Source organism: Chinchilla lanigera, unplaced genomic scaffold, assembly GCF_000276665.1.
Source record: "Chinchilla lanigera isolate Chin_1 unplaced genomic scaffold, ChiLan1.0 scaffold00069, whole genome shotgun sequence".
Lineage (NCBI taxonomy): Eukaryota > Metazoa > Chordata > Mammalia > Rodentia > Chinchillidae > Chinchilla > Chinchilla lanigera.
This window is the reverse complement of record NW_004955470.1, coordinates 2,241,642-2,265,148: the sequence shown is the minus strand read 5'-3', so window position 1 is coordinate 2,265,148 and position 23,507 is coordinate 2,241,642. Positions and strand designations below refer to the sequence as shown.

General features: G+C 42.1%; 1 protein-coding gene across 4 annotated transcripts in view; it reads right to left on the bottom strand.

Moving 5' to 3' along the window:
• Positions 1–2,344: 2,344 nt before the first annotated feature.
• Anapc1 (anaphase promoting complex subunit 1) overlaps positions 2,345–23,507 on the bottom strand; it is an 80,642-nt gene continuing 59,479 nt past the window's right edge. For 3 of the 4 annotated variants that reach the window (XM_005400613.2, XM_005400611.2, XM_005400612.2), the window contains exons 35-48: positions 23,194–23,270; positions 22,092–22,182; positions 21,952–22,005; positions 20,738–20,931; positions 19,161–19,247; positions 17,067–17,184; positions 15,739–15,816; positions 15,326–15,393; positions 14,394–14,532; positions 12,470–12,556; positions 10,697–10,792; positions 8,933–9,131; positions 4,991–5,125; positions 3,262–3,614 (exon numbers count right to left, since the gene is read on the bottom strand). In XM_005400613.2, coding sequence (XP_005400670.1) covers positions 3,499–3,614; positions 4,991–5,125; positions 8,933–9,131; positions 10,697–10,792; positions 12,470–12,556; positions 14,394–14,532; positions 15,326–15,393; positions 15,739–15,816; positions 17,067–17,184; positions 19,161–19,247; positions 20,738–20,931; positions 21,952–22,005; positions 22,092–22,182; positions 23,194–23,270 — 1,539 coding nt within the window. In that variant the 3' untranslated portion in view covers positions 3,262–3,498. Of the gene's footprint in view, positions 2,629–3,261; positions 3,615–4,990; positions 5,126–8,932; positions 9,132–10,696; positions 10,793–12,469; positions 12,557–14,393; positions 14,533–15,325; positions 15,394–15,738; positions 15,817–17,066; positions 17,185–19,160; positions 19,248–20,737; positions 20,932–21,951; positions 22,006–22,091; positions 22,183–23,193; positions 23,271–23,507 lie in introns of those variants that run through there. The other variant, XM_005400614.2, reaches the window with a different exon arrangement.

The window sequence follows — 23,507 nt, the reverse complement described above, 5'->3', positions numbered from 1 at the left end:
CTCTGTACCACTTCTTACAGTTACAGATGAATCTATGTCAAATATAAACATTTAAAATTTTAATACAATAACTGAACACAAGAAGACAGTAAAAATAAACTGTTATCAGTAACTTTTATTACAGATAAAGAATGGATCAACTCGTTATTTTGTATTTTCCCCATTTTCTGATGTAGAATCATTTGGAATCATTAATGGACTAGATTAAACACAAAATAAGGTTTGGAGTGGAAATAATACTGGGATAAGAGATGACTCCAACTGGGTATAGGGCCACACACCTATAATCTCAGCTATGGGGAGACTGAGGCAGGACTGCAAATTCAAAATCAGCCTAGGCAACTTATAAGACTCTGCCTCAAACTAAAATAAAAATTACTGAAGGTATAGTTCACGGACAGAGTGTTTGCCTAGCATGTTGAAGGCTCTGCGTTCAATCACAAGTACTGCAAAAAAAATGTATTTAAAAAAAAAAGAGAGGGTGACTAGCATTCAGACTGGGTCCAACTCCCTTCCCTTGAGGCTCATGGCCTTTTCCCTGGGTGCCTTTGGTAAATCAGAGCTCCTAACAGAATGCTGCCCTGTCATCAGGGAGCCTGGGCAAGGGCTCCACAATCTTGGAAGCCATTTGACCCCAAACACTTGGCCTGGGCCAGTGCCCCCTCCGCCAGGTAAGAGGGCCCAGGCCCGGCGAAGGCGGCCACACGGGAGTCATTCATTTCGTGCACTCAGGTGTCAAACATGCTCCTGAAGGAATCCTGGAGCGTGGGAGGGACGGTCTGTGGGGCTCCCGATGAATGGCTGGCTGTGCAGTGGGGGATAAGAACAGGTCTTGAGTTTGTGGGGAAGAGAGAAAGGAGGGGATGGGGGCAAAAAAAGAGCCTGAAGTGAAGTGGAGGGAGGAGGGCTGAGGGGAAATGCCCCGGAGGGCTGCCTCAAGCCTAGGACAGGGGTCTGGGCACCCGCTTCGTATTTCTGGATCAGGCTTGATTGCCCATGAATCCACAGTGGGTCCTAGGGCTATGCAGGTACAGCTTATAACAAAGAAAACAAGCTATGTAAGGTCACGCAGCTGACCCTATGGGGCATGTGACTGAATCTCAGCGACAGCCACTCTTCCCTTCAGCACTTGTCAGGCGTGAGTTCTGATCTCAAATCCAACGTGCTCCAGCCACCATCAAGGAACAAATCGACCCCAGGCTGGGCTTGAATTTGTGACCCCCTTGCCTCAGCCTCCCGGAATACTGAGATTACAAGCTCACAGCAACACACCCAGCTTTGCCATCCCATCTGGACTGTGTGCAGGGTTCGCTAACAGCACAATTTATGTCTCGCAGTTGACGCTCATCATGGTGTCAGTAAAGGGGCAGCTGGGACTGAGTTCAGGCTCCCATGCCCAGCAGCCAAGGCACTTGGAGAGGTCTACACTCAGCTCCTCCCCATGAAGGTTCCCCGGAGAGCACAGCCCTGTGGCCACACGCGGTCCCCAGAAGGGCTGTGCAGAGCCTCCCCTCTTCCCTCTGCTGCAGAGGATCCCATCACCCTGGCTAAGGGTCCTTTAACCGTTTCCTGAACAAAACGCTTGGTGTTTCCCAGCTCTTCCCTTGCCATGCAGTGAAGGGGCTGAACATTCCAATGGTAAGAGTTGCACGCTAAAGACTTGAGACTTTAAAAAGCTGGAACTGATTTCTTTGATGATCCCAGAACTCTCCATGGCAGATGAACCAAAATCTCCTCTCTGCCCCACGAGAGCTCATTTCCAGACTGTGCTGTCTTTTATTCTGCTCCCTCTTTTAAAGTTTTTCATCTGGTTGGTTGGTTTGGGTTTTTGAGACAGGGTCTTGCTATATAGCACAGAATAACCTTGAACTTGTGATCCTCCTGCCTCAGCCTCCTCAGCGCTGGGATTACAGGCGTGCACCACCAGGCCCAGCTTCACATTTGCTTTGCTGATAACATTCTAACAACTGTTCTCTCTCCTTTACAAGTTAACACGTGTTCAAAACCTGTCTCTCACATCATCCTTTATTCAGGGAAAAGCACACAATCAAAGACTAGTGAGTGAAGAGATGCCTCGATATTAGGTTAATTCTGAATTCAAACAGAATTTTCATAATCTACCACCTAAAATTTTCTTTTAATTAGAAGAACTATTTTAAGCACAAAAGGAAGCAAATTTCTCAAATTCAACTCCTTCCTATGCTTCACATCCAGGAGCACACCTCTGGGGCAAGGAGGGGACACTTGCCTCTGGGAGCAGGGCGTCCAGGTGAAGTCCCCTCCACAGGGGCCTCTGCTGAAACCTCAATGCGGCACAACTCTTCGCGTTCATTTTTATTTTTAGACTTATACAAGTCAGGATATGGAAGAAATGCGAAATCATCTCATGAGCGGGTGAAGACCTTGCAGCTTCTACCTGCGTGAGGTCCCACTTGCTCTTTAGGAAGCCCGGTCCGGGTCAGACTCGACAGCAGGCAGCTTTCTCCTCTCTGTATCTGAACCTGAAGCTGGAGACATCTTCACACACAGCATCTTTCATCATCATCTAGTCCAGAGCCATGGGGATAGACAGACATTCTCAAGTCTTGGGTAGAAATAGATTACTTTAAAGTGCAGCTTCAGAAGACCCTGTCATGGAAAACGCATATTTTAGCTATTCAGAGCAGGCCTTGTTATGGGTCTGCTCCAGCTGCTATGACAAAATACCACACAATCCACACTCAGATTTACTTCTTATAGTTCTGGAGGCTGAGCTTCAAGATCAATGTACCAGTGAATTCGGTTCCTGATGAAGCCACTCTTCCTGGCTGTGGACAGTCACAAGGACAAACGCAGTCCACAGCACTTCCTACTTCCTGCTGGGCAACTTTGCACACAGACATAAAGCTCTTGCTTGAGGTGATCACAGCGTTAAGACTGTCTGGTTTTTTTTGTTTTTTTGGTTTTTTTTTGAGATATTATCTCACTTCGTAGTGCAGGCAGGCTTTGAGCTCACTATGTACCCAGGCTGGCCTCAAACTCACAGTGATCCTCCTGCCACAGCCTCCAGAGTGCTGGGATTATAGACATGCGCCACCACACCTGGCTTGTCCAGCAATTTCAGAACAACTGTGACATCTTAGTCACGGGCTAAAGGACCCTTCATGGCAGCAGGAAGCTCAGCTTTGTGGCCTGGACACTTCACCTGAACCACCACAGCTCAAAGACTTTATCAGTCTCTGCCACTCTATTTTCTGAAGTCCAAAACTAAGCAATCAAGAATTTTGAAAACAAACCAAAAAAAAGTTTATTTACAAAGCAAATTTTAACTCACTTTTATGTATCATATTATGTTAACACTGATACCAACAGATTCTCTGGAATATTTAAGACACAGTGAGGCGAGTACAGCCCATTTCCCCCTAGTTGTATCACAGAACCAGGATGTTTCTTCAGGTTTGACGTGTGCTCACATTTTTATGCAGTCACGTTTCAGGATGGGTTGGCCCCTGGATGTCATCACGTAACCATGGGCTGTGGATTTCCCAGGAGCAAAGGAGCCAATCTCAGCAGAGCTCGCACCGGCATCTTCAGCTGCTTAAATTTGAAAAGGAGTTCGGCAAAGCTTGTGCTCCCTGAAAAAATGGAAATGGGGAAAGTTAACATCTCTAAATAAGGTCAGCAGCACAGCCCCTGTCAGAAAACCTCCCAAGACAGGGTCGTGTTTGAAGCGGGCATTCTTCCCCTTGAAAACAATCACCCAATGACAGCACCTCAATTAGGAACTTGATGTAAAAATTTAAATTTATCCATTCCATACTTCAGAAAGTGACCTCTGTGAAAACTAAGAATACCTGAAACCACTGATACTGTTTACTTATACACACTATTTAAATATAGGAACTATTTAAACTTAGGAAACATGCTCATCTACCTTCAATTATGTTTTTTCTCTCAATTACTATTTAAGTGATTTTCTGAAACTCTTTCCTTACAAATCCATGGACTCAGTCCTAAGAACACAGACTGAAAGTGGGTAACAGAAGTTGACCTAATGCCTCTTCCTCTAAGAAGGTCCCACAGAAAAGACATGTCATTCATCTGGGTTTGCCGGCACATCTAGGATTTGGAAAGCTATTCTGTGTTTTGTCTAACTTTCACATTTGTTACCATGGGGCAGTCAGTCAATATAAGCAATTCCACCACGGCCATAACTAAAAGTCTCTATATAAAATAGTAGTAACAGTAATAATAAAATGGATTTCTATCTGAGGTTTTTAAACCAATAATGTCACTAAACTTTAGCTGACTAAATAATCTTCACCTTTCTCAAAATACTTTTCTCGGGGCTGGGGATTTAGCTCAGTGGCAAAGCGCCTGCCTGGCAAGCGCAAGGTCGTGAGTTCGGTTCCCGGTACCGGAGAAAAACAAAAACAAAAAAAAAAAAGAAGTTTTCAAAATATTTTTCTCATCCTCAATTAATGGACAGCAATTTGTGATATAAGTAAACAAGGGTGTTTGGGATTCATTGCACTTTATTATTCAGCTTATTGGATAAACTTTACATCTGTTTCCATATTCTAAACAGTAAGTACTTGTATTAATTTTTTATGCCTTATTATGAAAAAATTTAAATACAAAGTGAGGGAGTTGTGAATTTAAAAGTTTTACAAAAATTAAGATTTTAACTGATTTTAAAAAACAGAAAAAAGGTAATAAAAAGCCAATTAATACAGAAAAATAATATGAATATTCAGTTTACTAATATAGACTGGGCTTTGCAGCTCTGTGAAGAATTCATTCTTTTCTGAACATAGACAAAAGCTTTTGCGTGTATGAAATTGATAGTTTTTTTTTTTTTCAGAAGAATTTCTCAACAATGACACAGAAACATGAGTGAAGCTAAAAGCCAAACTAGAGAATGGAATTCTCTAGAAATTCTTCCTGCAAGAAAATGGAACACAGTGGGCTGGTCAGAGAGGCCCTGAAAGAGGACCTGGACTGGCCTTACCTTCCAGTCCGAGGGGCGGCAGGTGCCGTGGGGCGGGCACCGAGTGGTAGACGAGGAAGCAGGCCAGCATGCTCAGCTGGGGCTCCTCGCAGGGCTGCCCGCTGAGGTAGGCGTGCACACACGTGTCACCCCCGGCTGTGAGGAACACAGAAGGAAGGAGCTGATCCAACGAGGACGGGATGGGGCCGGGAGGCACTGGGATGCCTCCTTGCCGTACTCTTGCACCAAGAACTTCCTGAGCACTTAGGCTGCAGCTGCCGTACAGAGCGCAATGAGACGTGTCACTGCAGAACCGAGAGTGCTGTGGGAAAGGGCTCTTAACCAAATAACCACACCAGTGTGCGGTTAAAATCAGCATGAGTGCTACAAAGGGGTGGTGGTCACTGGGCAGTCTCCCCAGCCCGCCGCTGAACCACCCTCTCCTCCACCGGGAGGCAGCTGCAGGGAAAGCCTTCAGTGCCAGGCCTGGATCCAGGTTAGTCTCAGCTGGAAGTTCTCAGGCTTTCGTGTGAATCACAGTCCCCTGCAGCGCCGGTAAGAACACAAGCGGGTGGCCACGTCCAGTTTCCGATTAGGTAGGTCTCGGGGAGGGCCAGAAAAGCCGCATTTCTAACAATTCTCAAGCACCACGCTGTTGCTCCAGGAACCCCACTGTGGGGAGCACTGGTCCAGCACAGTCAACGCAATCCCGCGTTCCTGACACAAGGATGAGCGCAGGACAGGACGGCAGACCTAAACCTCCAGGCCACGACTGTCACAGGCACGGATCGAGGAATGTACACAAGACACCACTCGGGCCAGAGACTGGGGAGAAGCTTGATGCCACGTTTGCTTGTAGGAAGGAAATTTCCTCATTCTTATGTCAAAGACCCTGGAAACAACTCCACTCTTCCTCTGAGCATCACACTGAGCTTGGCCTGAGGAACTGTCACGGCCACTTCGTTACCACCACGAGAGGAAGGGTGCTGAGGATAAAGCCGTGGCACGGAGTGCAACTGAGGGAGCCTCAGAGAAACGGAGTGGGAGCCACGTGAGGAAAGAGTCCCTCCGTCCTGCCTTACCCATTACAGCAGCTCATTCCCTCAGACTTCTATCACTTGCAGACAAAGGCATGTGAAACAGGAAAAAAACCTGAGAGATAAAGGTGATGAGAAAGCTGCCTACAGTTGAAAGCCTTGGAAACCCAAGAGAAAGGGACAAGAAAGCCAAGGCTGCGAGGACGAGCATAGCTGAGAGGGGGGCTCCACAGCAAGAAGCGGGCCAGTCTGAGAGGGGGCTCCACAGCAAGAAGCCCAGTGCTCTGGCAAGCCGGAAGAGGCCACGTGGGCAAAGTGGACTGAAGAACAGCAGGAAGCCGAGAGGGAGAGGGTGCCTTGCATTTCCTGCCGATTCCGGGGCCACACAGGAAGTTTTGTACAACTGAATCAGAAGCTCTTCAAAAGGTTCAAGCTGGGGTGTTAGAGCAATTTATTCTTTAAAAAATCATCCTGTCACTTGACCAGGGATATTCGAGAGGGGATAAGAATAAAAAGCGAGGAGTAGCTCTGTTCCACACAGAAGTCATAAAATGTGGACACGTTCAAGAAACAGTCAAGAGTTAGACGGCAAGACTTCAGAATGGACTGGCCCCTGCAGGAGGGGAGAAGGGAAAGAAGGAGGACGAGCCCCAGAAGGGTCAGGGAAAAAACTGACCGTGAACAGTGACGCCTGAGAAAGGAAGGTCAGACGAGTCTCTGAGAAGTACCAGTGAGTACACTGTCACAGAGATCCGAGGAGGCCCATCTCAAGCTGTCAGAAGCTTCAGTGTCGCAGACATGGAGTGAGACAGAAACTGAAGACTCCACTGAATACACCAAGGAGGACGCTGGTCTATGGGAGCAGGAAAGCGCCGGGGTGTGGAAGGCCGCAGAGGGGGAGGGACTGAAGGAGCCAGGAAGAGAATCTTTTCAGAACAGCTGATCATGAAGGAGAACACAGTGGTTCAAGGACTTTTCATGCCTCCGAGCTCCACCCCTCCACCCGCGCTAGGGACTGAACGCAGCGGTGCTCCACCGAGCTACATCCTCAGCCCTTCTTATTTTTTATTTCAAGACAGAGTCTGAGTTGCCCCGGCTGGGCTCAAACTTGCAATTCTCCTGCCTCAGCCTCCGCGAGTGCTAGCATTACAGCTATGTGTCACCACACCTGGCAGTGTCAAAAACAGCACTGTATCCCATCCCTGGTGAGCCAAGTAACACGGTAAAATGTGGGAAATAATAGAGAGCTGCGATGGGTTAAGGTTCAGGTGAAACAAGCACAGCAGAGTGTTGGTAACTACTGAAGCTCAGAGATGGCGCTTCTTACAGCACTTTACTCACTTTGCATGTGTTCTGCATTTTACATAATACAATACTGAAAAGTTAATAAAACATTTTGAAGTTCTTGAACTTAAAACCTACTTTCCATGCCCAGAATTACTGAGGAGACAGACACATAAAATGTCTATACAGTACGAGAAATCCGCTGCGTTGTCAGATTTGGGGAGTGCAGTCTGGGCCATGAGTGACCCTAAAGGTCCACTGGAGCCCTTGTGATTCCCACTGAGAAAAAATACAGTCAGCATTTTCTGATATGGATATGCAGGCTCCCCGTCCCTAGGCCAAAGCCAATCACCAATGCTTGCAACAGCGGTGACCACTTAAGAGTTTTTTCGAAAAGTGATGGTTTTTCACTAAAACGCAACACATTTTTGGTAACTCTGAATAGCAAGTCAAGTTTAGCGGAGGCTCATAGTTCTGCTGGAATCCACAAATGCCTACCAGCAATGCAACAGGCAGGGGCACACTGCTGGCGTCTGAGTTCCTTCTATAGCATCTCAAACCCGAGAATCTGCAAAGACCCAAGGACACAGTTCTCATCCACAGCAAAGGTTGGCTATGGGTGATCAAACGCAAAATTGAATAAAAAGAACCAAAGCCAATTAAATAAAATTTTTTCTAAAAGAATAAAAAACACTAACAAAAAAAATTATAAAATACACTATCTTTTCAAATGCCAAGAAAAAAGCACAGACTGGACACAGCTGTTAGAAAGTCTGAAACCGCTGCTCTCCATGTACAGCTCTTACAACCTGGTTCACAATTCAAGTTTTTTTTTTCCAGAAGTTTATTTCCTGGTATTACAAGGAGGTAGCTTCTAGTTGAATTATATTCAAATCTTTAGGTTGTACTGATTACTAATAATTTAGTGAACCAATCAAGAATTCTTACTAATGATACTACTACGATTTGTATTTAACCAAAGCAGCTTGTTTTGAATGGACTGAGAATGGAAAAATCAAGAGTCTACTACAGAAACCAACTCCAGACATGGGTAAAAATGCATTCCCAGAAACACAAGGCCCCCTCACTTGCCTCATGGAGTAGAATACTTCCACAAGTTAGGGGGAAATGCTCACTGCCCTTGCGATCACAAGCCAGCAATACTGGCAGAAAGCCTCTGTTGCACCACAGCGCAGGGTCTCCAGGACTGACTCGGTGCTGGAAAGCAGCACCCACTCCGAAAGACCCTGGCAAGTGCTAAGCATAAGGCGCAGCGGGAGCAGGGAGACACAGCACGAGGCGGGAAAGAAAGCAGCTGTGGGCCTCCAGTGGGTCAGGCCACACCCAGAAGACAGAGGCAGGGGAAAGGAAACACGACCTGAGGGGAGAGAAGATGAAACAAGGTCCTAATGTTCAGTGGTGTCTAAAAGGCCATCTATATTCTCTTACAAAGCTAGGCTGGATGCAATTATTTTAAAGGCGCTGAAGGAGATCATCAGAGTCTAACTCATCTGACTGGAAACATTAAATCCGTAGTCATTCTGGCTAATACTTGATTCCTCTTACTCACCAACTAAATCTGAAAACACAGTCTCCTGACCCAGTGCATTCTGAAAGCCCCCGGGCACAATGCTGTCGTTACCTTGCAGCCACTGGTCCAGGGTGTTATCAATGGTGCACTTCACCACAGGGAGGAACTCGGAGTTCATGAAGAGCCCTCGCTTGGGGTGGTTCTGCAGCCGCTCCTGATGGCTTCGGGAGCTAAAAAACTCTAATACCAACTTTATCTGCCACAGTTCAGACGTCTCGGACATTTCTCTTCTTCCAAGTCTTCTTATAGCCTGCAGGAGGGAGGAGGGATGGCAATCCACTTAATGAAACAGAAAGCCAGCAAAGGCCACGTGGGGTCCACCCTGTGAGGTGAGCCACCTGCCTCACAGAGAAGCCCTTCCCTAGTGCAAGGGCACGGCTCACTTCCTTCAACACAACCCCACACAAGTAGCTTCCAGGTGAATGAGATCACTCTTAAGATGCACAACAGATCCAAATGAATGATCAGCACCATCTAGGTGTACAGCCAGCCACCTCTGGCAAACTCAGGTAGGGGAGGTGACGCAAAAAGGACCAGGAAGGCATCCCAGGGGCAGAAGGCAACACGACGCACTGATCGTGCTGCTCTTGCCACCTATTCACAAAGTGATCAAGGATGCAACTGGGGGGATGTTTGCGCAGAGACCTGCCCTCACCTCACGAAGGGTAAGGGTGCAGGGGGTAAAGGTGGGGAACGCTCGCCAGGAACGCAAAGCCAGTACTTAGCTGCTAGAGAGAGGACCGTGAGAGTAGTGCCAGCGCAGACATCACAGATACAGAATTTTCCGCTGAGAAGGGTTCCAGGCAAAAATAGCATTCTGGACCCACTTGTTCATATTGGAAAGGTCTTAATTCTTTTGATTAAGAATGCTACATAACACCGTGTGAGTTTAGGTGTGGGGGAGTTACTCCTAGCTTAAATATATTTTACCATTACAGATTATTTCTTTGGCTTTAAACATGGAGTTCCAAATGCTCATCTTAAACTCTTTATAACACATTCACTTAACGAGCTGTTTAAAATTACAGATTCTGGATCTTACTTCAGAGATTCTGACTGATGAGCTGTGGAATGGTATTGGAGGATCTGTATTTTAAGATTTCCCAGATAAATTTTAGTCAGGTTAGAAAACTGCCTTTGCTTAACTGAAAAATTTGGGTTGCAAACATACAGTACAGTTAAAAAACTGTATGCAAGGGCCAGGGATATAGCTCAGCGGCACAAGTGCCTGCCTGGCAAGCACGAGTTCCTGAGTTCAATTCCTGGTATCAAAAAAGAAAAAAACAAAAACAAAAAAAGCTGCATGTATTACTACCATCCCAAACTGAATAAACTGGTCCAGTCCTTTAGGAAAGCCGTTAAGCATTATTTCTGCAGTACCCATGTTAGGCTCTTTTAAAACAGCAGAATAAGCAAAGTTTAAAAATGAACTCCACTCTCTAAATCGCTATGTACTGTTCTGTGACTTCCTGAATCACCCAGGAGCAATTCCACATCCCTGCCTTCCTTGGGCACTATCTGCTCACACACTGCTCATCTGCAGTCTTTTCCAGGAAGGGGCTTTGCCAGGAGAGGAGCAAGGGACCACTCAGGGATGAGGGGGGAGGCGCTGTGCTGCTCCTCCCTGGGCAGGGGAGGAGAAGAGGGGGCCACAGAGACATCTGGATCTTCCAACAGCTGGGCTGTTCTTTTTAAGATTTCTAAAAGCAAAGGAGAAGCTAAAAGGCAGGATACATAGGCAATTTTACCATATTAGTTCAGGTCATTTGAAACTCAGGATCTCATCAGAATTGGAACAGGGTTTGGGAATCATACCTGATCCATTGCTATGTATGCAGGCAACATCTCCGGGGTCTCCTGAGTGACACACTCATAGAGTACTGAAGAAAAGAGATCCAGAATTTCCTGTTTCTGTGGAAAATTGGAAGCATTTTGTAGCACATCAAAGCAGATTTGAAAATCAATTCGAGAAACAAGTATATAACAAGCTCTCCAGTGAGTGATATCAAACAATAATCTCTTTTATGTTTGTTCTTTTTTTGAGACAGGGTCTTGCTATCTAATTCAGGGTGTCCTCAAACTCACAGCCATCCTGCCTCAGCCTCCCTATGCTGGGATTACAGGCATGCACCACCATGCCTGCCAGTAATCTCACTGAAAACAAACTTATAACACATGCAACGTTAAACATCAATTAAACACAATAAAACTTTAGTCCCAAGGGACAACTGAGGACAGTATGTGCTGTGAAAGGAATGGATCAAACCACAGTAAAATAAGCCAATGGGAAACCCCAGAGTTATCTTAGGTCAGGTTAGGAAAAAGTAAGATCCAGAAAGGGAGCAAAGCATCTGCAAAGATGGAGGAGAAAACACTGCCCAAACAAGTTTGGGTTTGGTGGCAAAAGATTCAAGTTCAGTGGGGAGGTAAGGACAGGCACAGGCTTTATCAGAGACCTTGAGTCTACGCCCAGTCCTTACCACCCTGTGGGCAGGGCATGTGACATCTCGAGCGGGAGTTTCCTCCTCTGTAAATCTGGAATGATAAAGTGCCTAACCACAGCATCAGAATTAAATGAGAGAATGACAGATGGTACTCAGCAGAGTGTAACACGTACAGTGAAGATTCAACAAACAGGAGAGGGGAAGGTTATTTCATTGAGCCCTCAAAGCAACATGGTAAAGAAGACTCTACTAAAATTTCACTTCTAGAAATGACACTACAACTGGAAGAGGTTGAGAATTTTTCCTAAGGCCATAAGCACAGACTTTCACCCTAGATTATGACTCCTACATCTATTCTTTCCCTGTGTGTACTATGGATTGAATCCCGGTGAGAACAGCTGTATGACCAACACAAAGGATTGCAATACACAGAGAAAACAAAACTGATGAAGTTACGTAAAAACAATAAAGGCAGTACCTACTCAAAGCATAAATCACTGTAAAAATGAGAACAAGAAACTCCCATCCATCAAAACTAATGTCTGAAATTTGAAGCTGTTTCACCTATCACGGTAGGAAGTTACTGAATTTAAGTTTTAAACCAAGAAAATGTACACTTGCAAAAAACCCACCTATTACATCTGAGGTATGTCATTAATTTCAAAGACAGATATAGCTACTACAGATATTTTTTGTACTCCATCCACAGAATAACAAATTCTAATCCTGGAGCTCAGCAAACCATATATGTCCTTCATCTAATGACAAAGTTCTGTTCCTGCAACTCAGTCCTTAAGTGAATTGGTCGATAAATGAGGACTTGTATATAGTATGCACATTATAGTATTTGAAATGGTGACAGGAAACTCCAGCTTGATGATTTCACCTTTATTTGCATAACTCTTATATGCAATGCTATAATGTATAACAGAACATAAACCTACAGCAATATACTATGTAATACAATCAGCAAAAATTACAGTACTGTATAAACAAGGTAAACCATACAAAGAAGAGGCTCTACAAACAAGATGCACAGAACTATACAAAAAGAAAGATGGGCCATAAGTCCAAGCAGCAGGTTCAAGTATGAACAGTTGTTAACCAGGCAGGTCATTAAATGGGGAATATCAGTCATACTCACCTGACCCATGTTCACAGTTGGTTTGCAGAAATACTCAGCAAATGACAAAAGTGCTGGATCAGAAGTGAAGGCTGAAATTGTCTCAGGCTAAAAAAACACAAAAACAAACCACAACAATGTGAGATAATGAAAGACTACTTACCAATCTACTCCAACTGTAAGGCACAGAGTTGTGACTCCCCCTTCTGATACAATGTTCCCATAAAACCCAAGATATATAAACTTGCTGAAGCTTTACCACTCTGTCTGGCTAAGAAGTTATATAAACTCTTTATCAAGAGACCAATTTAAAAAAAAAAAAAAAAAAAAGAGGCCACTAAAAAACAGATCTCCTTTCCTGTACAACTTATCCAAAAAAAATTCTGCAAACTGCTCCTTTCCTCAGTGTCTAACTAAAAGCCTCCTGGGAAATACAGCTGTTAAAGAAAACTAAGGTCAATGGAGTTTCGCTCAGCCCATCACAAAAGGACAAACACCATATAATGCCACATACATGAGGTCTTGGAATAATCAAAATCGTAAAGGAAGAAAGCAGAATGGCAATTTCTAGAGGCCAAGAAACAAAAGTGGAAGTTAGCATTTAGTAAGTACAGCATGTTAGATCTGTCACATGAAACAGTTCTAGAGATGAAAGTACTGATAGTTGCACAACAGTATCAATGTACTATCACTGGAGATAGTAAATTTCGTATTATGTGTATTTTACCACAGTAAAAAATATGGGGGAGAACTCCAGAATACCACTCGAGGTTCAAGTCTAAAACTGGAATACGAAAGTATTACTATTTTCTATTGAGGTTTATATTTTATTTCTAAACTCCCAGCAGGCAAGAAATCAGTATTTTTATTCTTATTTTTCGGTGCTAAGGATGGAACAAAGAACTTGCACATACTAGCTAGGCAAGAGCTTACCACTGAGTATAGCCCGGCCCATCTTCCCATTTTTACATGCTTTCCCTATTCAAACTCAAGTCTAAACTCATCTCTCTTCTATACAAATTGGATTAGTCTTTGAGATGGGATCTAATCTTTAGAAGCAACAGTGCTAACTTAAGTTAAATTTTGTTCAAAAACGCTTCAAAAGTATTTCACAGACAACCCACTAAATACTGCTAAACAAAATCCACAGATGTCAACCCTGAGAATTATAGATAAAATTCCACTATTATAAAGGTGTTATCATTAGTAACCGACCTAAAGTGAAATATGAACTGAATTACTCCTACTTAGAAGAAGCTACAGCAGTGCTCTGGCTGCCCCTGGGCTGCTCCACCTGCCGCATCTCTGCTGTACGTAAGTAGCATCCTGACTGCTTTAAAGAGACTATCTTTAGCAATATACTTGCTCCTGAGATACCTAAAAATTGGGGTTAAATTCAGAAATTTATGCTAGATCATGGAACATAGTTTTTAGTGTGGGAAACTTCAATTCTACAGAACAAAATCTGTACTAACTCTTCCACAGGAATGAGAGTCAGATGTTCTTTTAACTATCTCTTCATCTCTCTTCATTTCAAACACTGTCATGTTGACAATCAAACACTGCAAATAATAAACTAAGAATCTATCATTTCATCCTCACCAAGTTCAAGAAACAAATGATGGTTTAAAAATGGAAATTATCAAGCGCTAGATTGCAAAATCCTTTTCCTATTTTTGCTATGAAGTAGCAAATTTTCACTGAGTTGAGAGGAGTAAGTAGAAATAGCTACTTCGATAGTGCTAAGATACTGTGAATGCTCTTGCCACCACGCGTCAGTCTTACTTAGAGCAGCAGCAGACTGTTCCTAGTTATTACGCTGCCGCACGGAACAGCAAAGGCAGCCACGGTCAATCAGGCTTTACAACCACAACAGTAAGAGGAGAAGCGAGTGAGATCTCAGATTACTTCCTTTCATCTTCGAGTGCTTCACCACCAACACTACCTTGAAAGCCCGGGCTTCAGAGTTCCTGTTGGCAACAGTCTGGGCCAACAAACTTTGCCACCCCATTGGATCTTCCTTGTAGGAGAGCTGACCTGCCCTGAGCTTCACATACAAAACCCCATCCTTAGAAAGAATGGACCTGAAAGAGAAAAATATAAACTTAGTATGAGAGGTATAATGCCATGTTTACAGAAGATACAGTCTTGATTATTCTCCACTAAAGCATGTGATTATTTCCTATGTCTAAAATTAAGCCAGTCCCTTCAAGAAAGCCTCAAATAATGTTCTGCCTTCCTCTCATATCTAGACTCATGGTACTTGTTCAATGAGAAGGTATTCTGACTGTCTGCTCAGATATGAGCTTCAAAGGGAACATTTTATCTAACACTGCTTGCTTTTCCCTAGAGCCCCTAGCACTATGCATAGGACAGAGACATAAGTATGTACTAACTGGTCTGCAGCAGAAAACAAATAATGTTGCAAACATAGAATGACACAGAAATCAGCCATTATATAGAACGCGGGACACTATAAATTGGAACCACACCATAAAAACTTTTACATGCTCGTTAACTTTCTGGAAATGTAAAGATATAATTAACATACTACCTAAGGTACAAAACATAAACCATATCTTGTATTATTGTACCAAGAGACAGCTCCACTTCTGTCTCAAGCTAAGTCAGTTCAAATTCTTAAATGAATAAATGTCAGTATTTAGGATTTAATTTCCAGATTCAAACTTTCACTTTCTAATATAAACCCTGGTTCAAAGACATACAGCACTTTATTCAATACATATCCTAACCACTGTCTTAAATGAGACCACTGAGTAATAAGCAGCACTCTACACAATAATCTGTCATTCATACCTCCCCATATACTCCTATTAACTTCCTGGAAGGCACTTTTGAGAAAGTCAGTATACTTACCTCAAGTGTTGGGTTCCCTTGCTTAAATCTATGAGCAGTTCCCAGTATCTTGGGCCTTTAACTTTAATCTGCCAAGATAAATATAAATACAGTCACCCATAAGCTGAAACAATGCTAGTCTAACCAAGTGAAACCCAGGCCTCTCACAGGAAATAATAGCTGGAAAGAGATGCAGAGAGGTTAAGAAGATCCATTTCTTGACAAAACAGAATGTAAATCCTGCTCTGAACACACCCAACCTATCAGCAAAGATTTTTAAGACAAGACCTTCTCTCTTCTTCCTGATCTTCCTCCTGTTGCTGCTTTCCTGTTTTCTGCCAAACAGAAGCTTCAATACAGCTGATGTTAATGTCATGCTACTTCTATTTCAATTTATGACTTGGACATACCTCCCTAAGTCACTCCCAACTCACCTGTTTTAAAAGGTGGAGTTCTGGAAGAAGAGTAGGGGCCATCAGTTCTTCTTTGGTTTGTTCATACCACTGAGTGCCCTTAATAAAGGTAAAGTACAGCCGCAGTTTACTAGGTGGTCAGCGTAAACCACAGAGAAGAAATAGCACTCCTCCCCTTCCTCTCCCCCATAGTTTGTACAGATTGTTCAGAGGCATAAATCCTCTCGCATATTAATGGGCTCACAAGTCAATTCCTTCAGGGGTATTCATCCCACCCCTTCAAGGCTTGCACTTCACAGGCCAGCAGTCATAAAGAGTTGCCCTTCCATAGTTTCTGGATGTATGCACATTCCTTCTCCACTGAGAAAAAGGTCCCACTCTGCTGGTAATTCTCAGCCTCTCAGAGCCCACCATGACAGCTGCCCCAGCCCCAGCTGGACACGGGCTCTTCTACAAGTACTCCACACTCCATGCCTTCAGCTGTCACACTCTATGCTCCCTTCGGCTCCCAATGGACAGACGTTCCTTAAGGCGTATGACAATGTCACCTCATTTTTTTAGTCACCCCATTTTTGTACCTGAGGCTGGCAGAGTTTTGATACATAAAGAGCACTTCACAATTTGCTGGAGGATGGACACATGACTTGTGATCTATTTGTATATCTAAATAAAAGATCTCTCATCAAATACAAACTGAAGAATGGTTTTAACTCAACTAGTGTTTTAGAGTGCTACTATCAGCCATGTAAAATTACCAGGAACATTTCCAAATTATAAGCTCTAGGACAAAAGAACAGCAGATGATGCCTAAATAATTATACCCACAGACTATAAATGAGTCTGAATGGTCTAGCAGAATATATAAGAACTCATTTGTATATGAACAGTTTACTAGACAACACTCTTGAGATATTGTTATGGCTTGTGTCTAGATGTCCCCCCAAACCCTCAAGCAGTCATGGGAGGGTTTCTAGAGTTTATGATTGCTTCATGGTCCAACGCTGGGATTATGGGTGTGAGTGCTACACTCACCCTAGGGTGGGTAACCTACATACAAGATAAAGGAGGGAAAGAAGCTTGCTTTCTGCTGCTCCTCCCTTTTTGCTTTTGCTGTTTTTGTGTCTCCTGCTGCCATGAACTGTGGCCCTCTGCCATGTACCACCCTGCCTTGGAGCCAGCTGAGTATGGACTAAAATCTCCACAAACTGTAAGCTAAATAAACCTTTCCTTCCTTAATTTTGGGTATTGAGTATTTGTCTCAGCAATGAGAAAAAAGTAACTAAGACAGACATTCTGATCTGCAAAGTTGAATGATAATAAAATTACAAATAAACGACAGGCAGAGTTACCTTGTAGGTGACTTCTAAGAGGGCATAGCATGGCGTGTTTGTATCCACATCCACAGGCACCAGGAGCCTAGGTTCTGCAGCCAGTACATAGAGGTGCCGGAGAGCCTGGAGATGATACCTGGGCACAAAAATACAGCAAAGAGGTGACCAACAGCTGACAAGAGCACAAGCTTTACAATCTGGTATTTCCTACAGGATACAAGAGGACAGAAGCCAAAGCAGTAACTGTAAGTGAAAAGCAATCTTAAAGAAAGATCACATGTTCAATAAAAAAGTAGTGCAGACCATTCCTTTAACAAGTATAATTGTGATCTTTGATAGAAGAGTTTCTTTACGTGAGCTCTCTTAAGTTTTACAGGAAAGTGAAAAGCATCTTAACATGAAAAAATTTACTAAGGAGTTGACTGCTGATAAAATCAGACCCTCCCAAATATCCCTTTCCGCTTAACAATGGCAGCATCTCTCTTTGCTTCTCAGGAATATATTTTCAGTTCTTTCTTTTTTCCCCATCTTTCTCTTAAAGACTGATAGGAGAAAGAGGAGAGAAAAGGGCTAGTTTCAGACAGAAAAGCTCTTCTACATTTATATACATGTACATAAATAGCCACATGCATACCCTTGAAATATATAATACAACAAAAACTGATGGGTGACACGATAATATGTGTATGTATAATGTATACTTTTTGAGTTTTAAAAAAATTTTAAACTTTGTAATTTATATTTATAAAAACATACAAGTTTTTGTATTTTTTACCCCGTAAGAGATAAAAGTCAGACTTCAATTTTTAAAAGAAATTGTTATAAAGAACAATCTCCCTTTTCCCATCCAATTTTACCCACTCTTATAAGTCTTACTAAAAGTAAAATCAATAAAGGTTTAAAACAAAACCTGATGTTTATAAATTCTAAGAAGATTCTTGGTGTTTACCATCAAATTGCTTTGTTAAAATAGTAGACCAGGCCAAGTATGGTGGCACACACCTGTAACCCAAGCACCTGCGAGGCAGAGGCAGGAAGATCACCGAAAGTTTCAAGCCAGCCTGGGCTACATGGTGAGTTCAAGACCAGCCTGAACTATGTAGAAAGATCTTGACTCAACAAACAAAAAATAAACAAAAGAAGTAAACCAACTAAGACTATGACCGGCAATACAGGGGTATAGCACTCTACCTACGTGATAACTGACTCCAACAACTCAAAGACGTTCTTCCTAAATGACAGCTATGAGGCCACATGTCAGAGGTGAAGTAATTCAACAGGAGCATTTGTGCTCCCCGTTACTGAGTTTGGATTCAGATCAGGCCATCCTCCCTCCATGGCGGTGCACAGGACACTGCAGTTTAAATGATGCCTTACTTGCTGCAGTCAGCACTCAGGCTCTTCTCTCCTATGCGAGTGCTGCTCACCCTCCCAGGCAGAAAACCAGGTGCCTCAACTAAGCACACTGTCAGTGAGCTGTCACTTAGAATGAGCCATCTTCCTACCTCCCCCACAATCTAAAGAGATCTGCGTAATGAAAATTTCAAGGCAGGGGGCAGCGCTAGTCTTTCTCTGCGCTCTAAAATGCAGAACTTGGGTTCTATCTGACTGCTTCCAAAGGACTGAGTGAGATCTCATCACTCACTGCTACTTCCAGATTACTTTGGATTTTTTGCTGCATTTTCCTTTCTTGTCTTTTCTCTGTCACATACACAAAGCATCTCAGTATGTTTTGTAAAAGAGACAACTCAGAGAAACTGCTACTAAATCAGATGGATTTTTCTCTTGGAATTAAATTATTATAGCAGGAAAGGTATCTTCTCGAATTTTCCCTGATGACCACTTTTCTTTGATGCACCTCAGCCTAGAGATAACCTCGCTTGGCCTACTTCTCAATCTTGAGCAGTTCTACAGGTTTCAGAGTGGTGCGCACTGCTGGTATCAGAATGCAAAGTTCTCTTCCAGCCTAATACTTTGTAAGAGAAACTTAAATGATTTGCCGGGAAGATGACTAAGTTCAAGAAGAGAAAAATGCTACCTTGGAAACAGGTTCCTGAAACCAAACCACTACCCAATTTTCCCCGTAGAGAACCTGGGAAGCATCAGACTCACCGGTTGTCAGTGCTGTGGGCCGGGAAGTGTGGGTAGAGGGCACAGAGAAGAGCGGCAATGGAAGAGTTCGACGTGCTCAGAGAGTATCTGCGGAGAAAGGTGGGAGGCAGGGGTGTCACGACTCCTTGCGCACTTTCGAGGCATTCTTTAGAATGAGGAAGTGGGGGTAAACACCTTGATAATACAGATGTGTCAGCAGCGTGAACATTTTAGTTAAGTCCCTATGTCATTTCAAGGTCATCTACTATTTAAGTAGAAGGAACTTCTCATAAATAGTTCAATCCCTGAATAAATTAGCAGGTTTTTAACCTATAATAGGGTAACAGTGAGGACCATGCAGCAATCTTAGATGTTATACACACTGAAAGTCATGCACGTGTAAAGCACGATCATTCTTTTAGAATGTGGACTAAATGGAAAAGGCAAAAGTTACCATTAAAAAGTTGCAATAAATACGCAACAATTAATCCTCTAAACATAAATCATTTTTTCTCATCAACAGGATACTTTTAGACCAAGCATGGTAGTGCACACCAAAAATCGCAGCACATGGGAGGCTGAGGCAGGAGAATCACTGCAAGTTCCAGGCGAGCCTATGTTACACAGGGAGTTCAAGGCCAGTCTGAACTATACAGCGAGACCTTGCCTCGATAAAACAAAAAGAAAAAGAAAAAGAGAGGATACATTTTTCTACAAAGGTCACATTCACTTAGTAAAGGATCTTTTGAAATTTTCTTTAGTTTATTTCCTTAGTAAATTTCGTAAACAGGCAATTCAGTCTAAAGGTCTACAGTATAAATAAGAACTTATCATTCAGCACACACACTCATACAGTTAATGAGTGGAGAAGAAATTTCAAGATCCAGCAAAGAAATGCATCTATTTTGGCATGTGCATAGCACAAACCAATTTTCTCTCTACCTCTTTGATATACCAAAATTCAAAGATGAATGTTAAGGCATCAATGTTACAAACTCGGGGATGAAACATAATGGTACAGGAAGCACTATAATTTTAGATGTTGTCAAGAGAGGACCCAGAACCCTTTAAAACCTGATGATCACTGAAAAAAGCATAGCTGAGTGGGAGAAAGTCTATTCAATAGGAAAGAAGAGCAAGTAGAGCCACACCGGAGGGAAAGATGAAAGCCCTGACTAAGAGTATTAGTAACTACAGGTGTTTTACTGAAAAGACAAAAAATTTCCAGAAAGACAGAACAGAGTTTTAATAGTAATGTTTCTTTCACTGTTCTTAATTCTAAACAATTTTAAAGAGATAATTAAACAAAACATGCTTAAAATGCATACCTTCCTGATAATCCTTATGTTTTGTATTTCTAAAAATGTGAGCTTCAATGTAGAGGGGAAAAATAAGCCTCTATGACTTCCTGAAGCTGTAGCAGCGGACCAAAGTCACATGCACTAGAGCTAATTAGTGAGGGAATTCCAAAATTTATATGCAAATGAAAAGAACTAAGAACAGAAAATCACCCTTTTGAAGAAGCAAATCTAGGTTACTTTTAGAGATCTCATTCAAAATAATTTTCTTGAGGGGAAAAGAAATACATATCCATTTACCTTCCTCCTCCCAAAAACAGAAGTCCAAGCGCCATGTGGTGAGCTAAGTGAAAACCGTAGTTCATCTCACCACCTGTTTTCATGTGCAAGAAGCGACAAAGCTGCAAAACCTTCAGGTTCCCCGAGCCAGCCATCACCATGGCAAGAGACAGCAGCACCACACTCAGGCAGGTTTCCAGGTTGTAAGGACCCGTCTGGTAACAGAAAAGAGGACGTTGCTGTAACTGCTGCTGCATTTCCATATACCAAGGCTAAATCGGCCACGCTTACAAGACTATGACTGGTGGTTAAAAATATCTGCCAAAACAACCATTTTCCCTGTTTATGATATACAGGTCAATGTAGAAAACTCAAAAATTAAATATCAAGAAGGAAGTAACAATCCCTTGGCATCTCCAATGAGACCTGGCATTAACATTTTAGATTTCTTTTTCTCTGAATTTTTTCCTATACATCCATTTTCAAATGAAATTTAAGTAATGCTATACATGGTATTTTTAGCTATACATGGTATTTTTAGCCTTTTTAATAACTATTACAATCCTCATGGACAAAAAATTCAAAGGGCCCAAATGTATAAGAATGCGTGGATATTCCATAATCAAACTTACTTGACTTTGAGAATTTTTGCTGTTTCTAATTTCCCATATTGTAAATACTATCATATAATCTGTGTGGTTTTCACCAGGAAATAAGCTCTTGCAGCTTCCTGTCACTGGAGCCGCAATGGGTCAAGAGCAACTGAATCGTTACTAAGCGTTAGTTTTCCTTTTTCTTTTAAAGGTAACTCCTGCCACTCGGTTCTGAGACAGAACAACACGAAGTATGACAATCCTTGAACGCTATGGCCCTTCTTATTCACTTCCTTGTCACGGTCGGATACCCATGCATCCCTCAAGAGTCATCACATTCTCATTTAATTAACATCCCAGAACAAAACAGAAAGTGTGCTAATGCTTCAAATCTCCCCCACATCCCCGGCCTTTTTTTTTTTTTTTTTTTTGCCGGTACCGGGAATTGAACTCACGACCTTGCCCTTGCCAGGCAGGCACTCTGCCACTGAGCTAAATCCCCAGCCCCTACCTTTTTTTTTTTGGTTTCAAATCTCCCATTTTAAAGTCAAACAGCAGAGGTGTTTGACGACACATAAGTAACTGAGTTACCTGTGAATTTTCAAGTTTTATTTTATTCTTGAGAATCATAAAAAGACTTACTATGGAAGCATTAGGTGCAGACAAATAAGTCATAAAATCTTTTGCAAATTTATGCTGGAAAAACAAAAGAAAAGAAAGTTAAAAGAAGCATCTGAAGGCTTTGGTAAAAATAGACCAAAGTAAACTAAGATACTTCTTACCAAACAGTTAAATGCCGATAAGTTTTCTGAGCCAGCAAATCGAAAACCCAGAGACAAACACGCTCCTGCAATTATGTAGACATGTGCTTGCCTATAAACAGATTAGGAAATTTAACATCATTATTATTTTCCTTTAAAATTCATTATTACCTAATATGTTGGGGTGAGGCTAATAAACATTCCTGTTCTCTAAACTTCTTTATGTCCTTCTGGCAATGTTCCAGTGTGACTTGAACCAACCAGCGGATTTCTGTATTTTTATTTTTAATAATAGTACCATGTGACCCTTACCTAAGTCTTAACTATATTGTTTCATATGCTCCACAAACGTAATTTTTAAAATTGCTGTTAATTTTTTTAATAGGAAAGATAAAATAGGAGCATGTACTCCAATACTGTTTTCTGAGGGCAAGACTTTACACTCACTTAGGTAAGTGAAATAAATTGGACACATATGCTTAAATATTGAATTGTTTCTCTTTCAATTCTTGACAAACCAAAAATGTAAATAAGAACCACAATGGATGATAGATATTGGGAAGCAGGAAGGAATGTTCAGATGGGAAGGGGAACAAGGGGCAGGGGAAGAAAGAGAAAAGGAAAAAGAAAGGAGAACAGAAGGGAAAAAATGGTAACAAAGCTTTTGTAAATAAGGAGGGGAAGAAGGATTGAAAGGGAAAAGAAAGAAGAACCAAGATACATTACATACAGGTACAAATTCTCTCTGATGAATGTGATCATTATGTACATCAAAAGTATACCAGTAAAAATAATTCTTTAAAAATTGGGGGAAAAAAGAGGTCCACATTCAGATAGCTTTAAAAAAAATAATAAAAAGGGCTGGGGATTAATTTTGTGGTAAAGCACTATACCTAGGACAAGGCTCTAGGTTCAGCACTACCATAATAATAGTAATAACCACAACAACAACTGTGGTAACAATAAGCCAATCTTGTGAATAATCTAATAAACAGGGGTTATAAACATGGAGGATTCAGAATTACTCAAATCATTAACAGTACTCCTCTAATGTATATTTCTGTGTATTTATTGAATAGGTGCTAGAATAGTTACTTTGTATTATAAATATTATACAACTTACGACAAAGTTTCCAAATTCAGGTCCTCTGAGCAAGGCAATTCAATTTCACTCAGAGAGATACTATTTTCTCTTATAATCTGTCAAGACAGAAAGTAAGAATACTTGAACATCATTGTTTTAGTCATAAACATACCATACTTTGAAGAACAGCTTTCTATTTGTCATATATATATATATATATATAAATAAAATAAGCTTTATTAAATCATTTCTTTCAAAGGCCTACATTTCAACCAGAATGATCAAATTTCAAATCTAAAACAAGGTAAAGAACTAAATAAGACTGAACAAGTATACTGTGAATCAATACACTA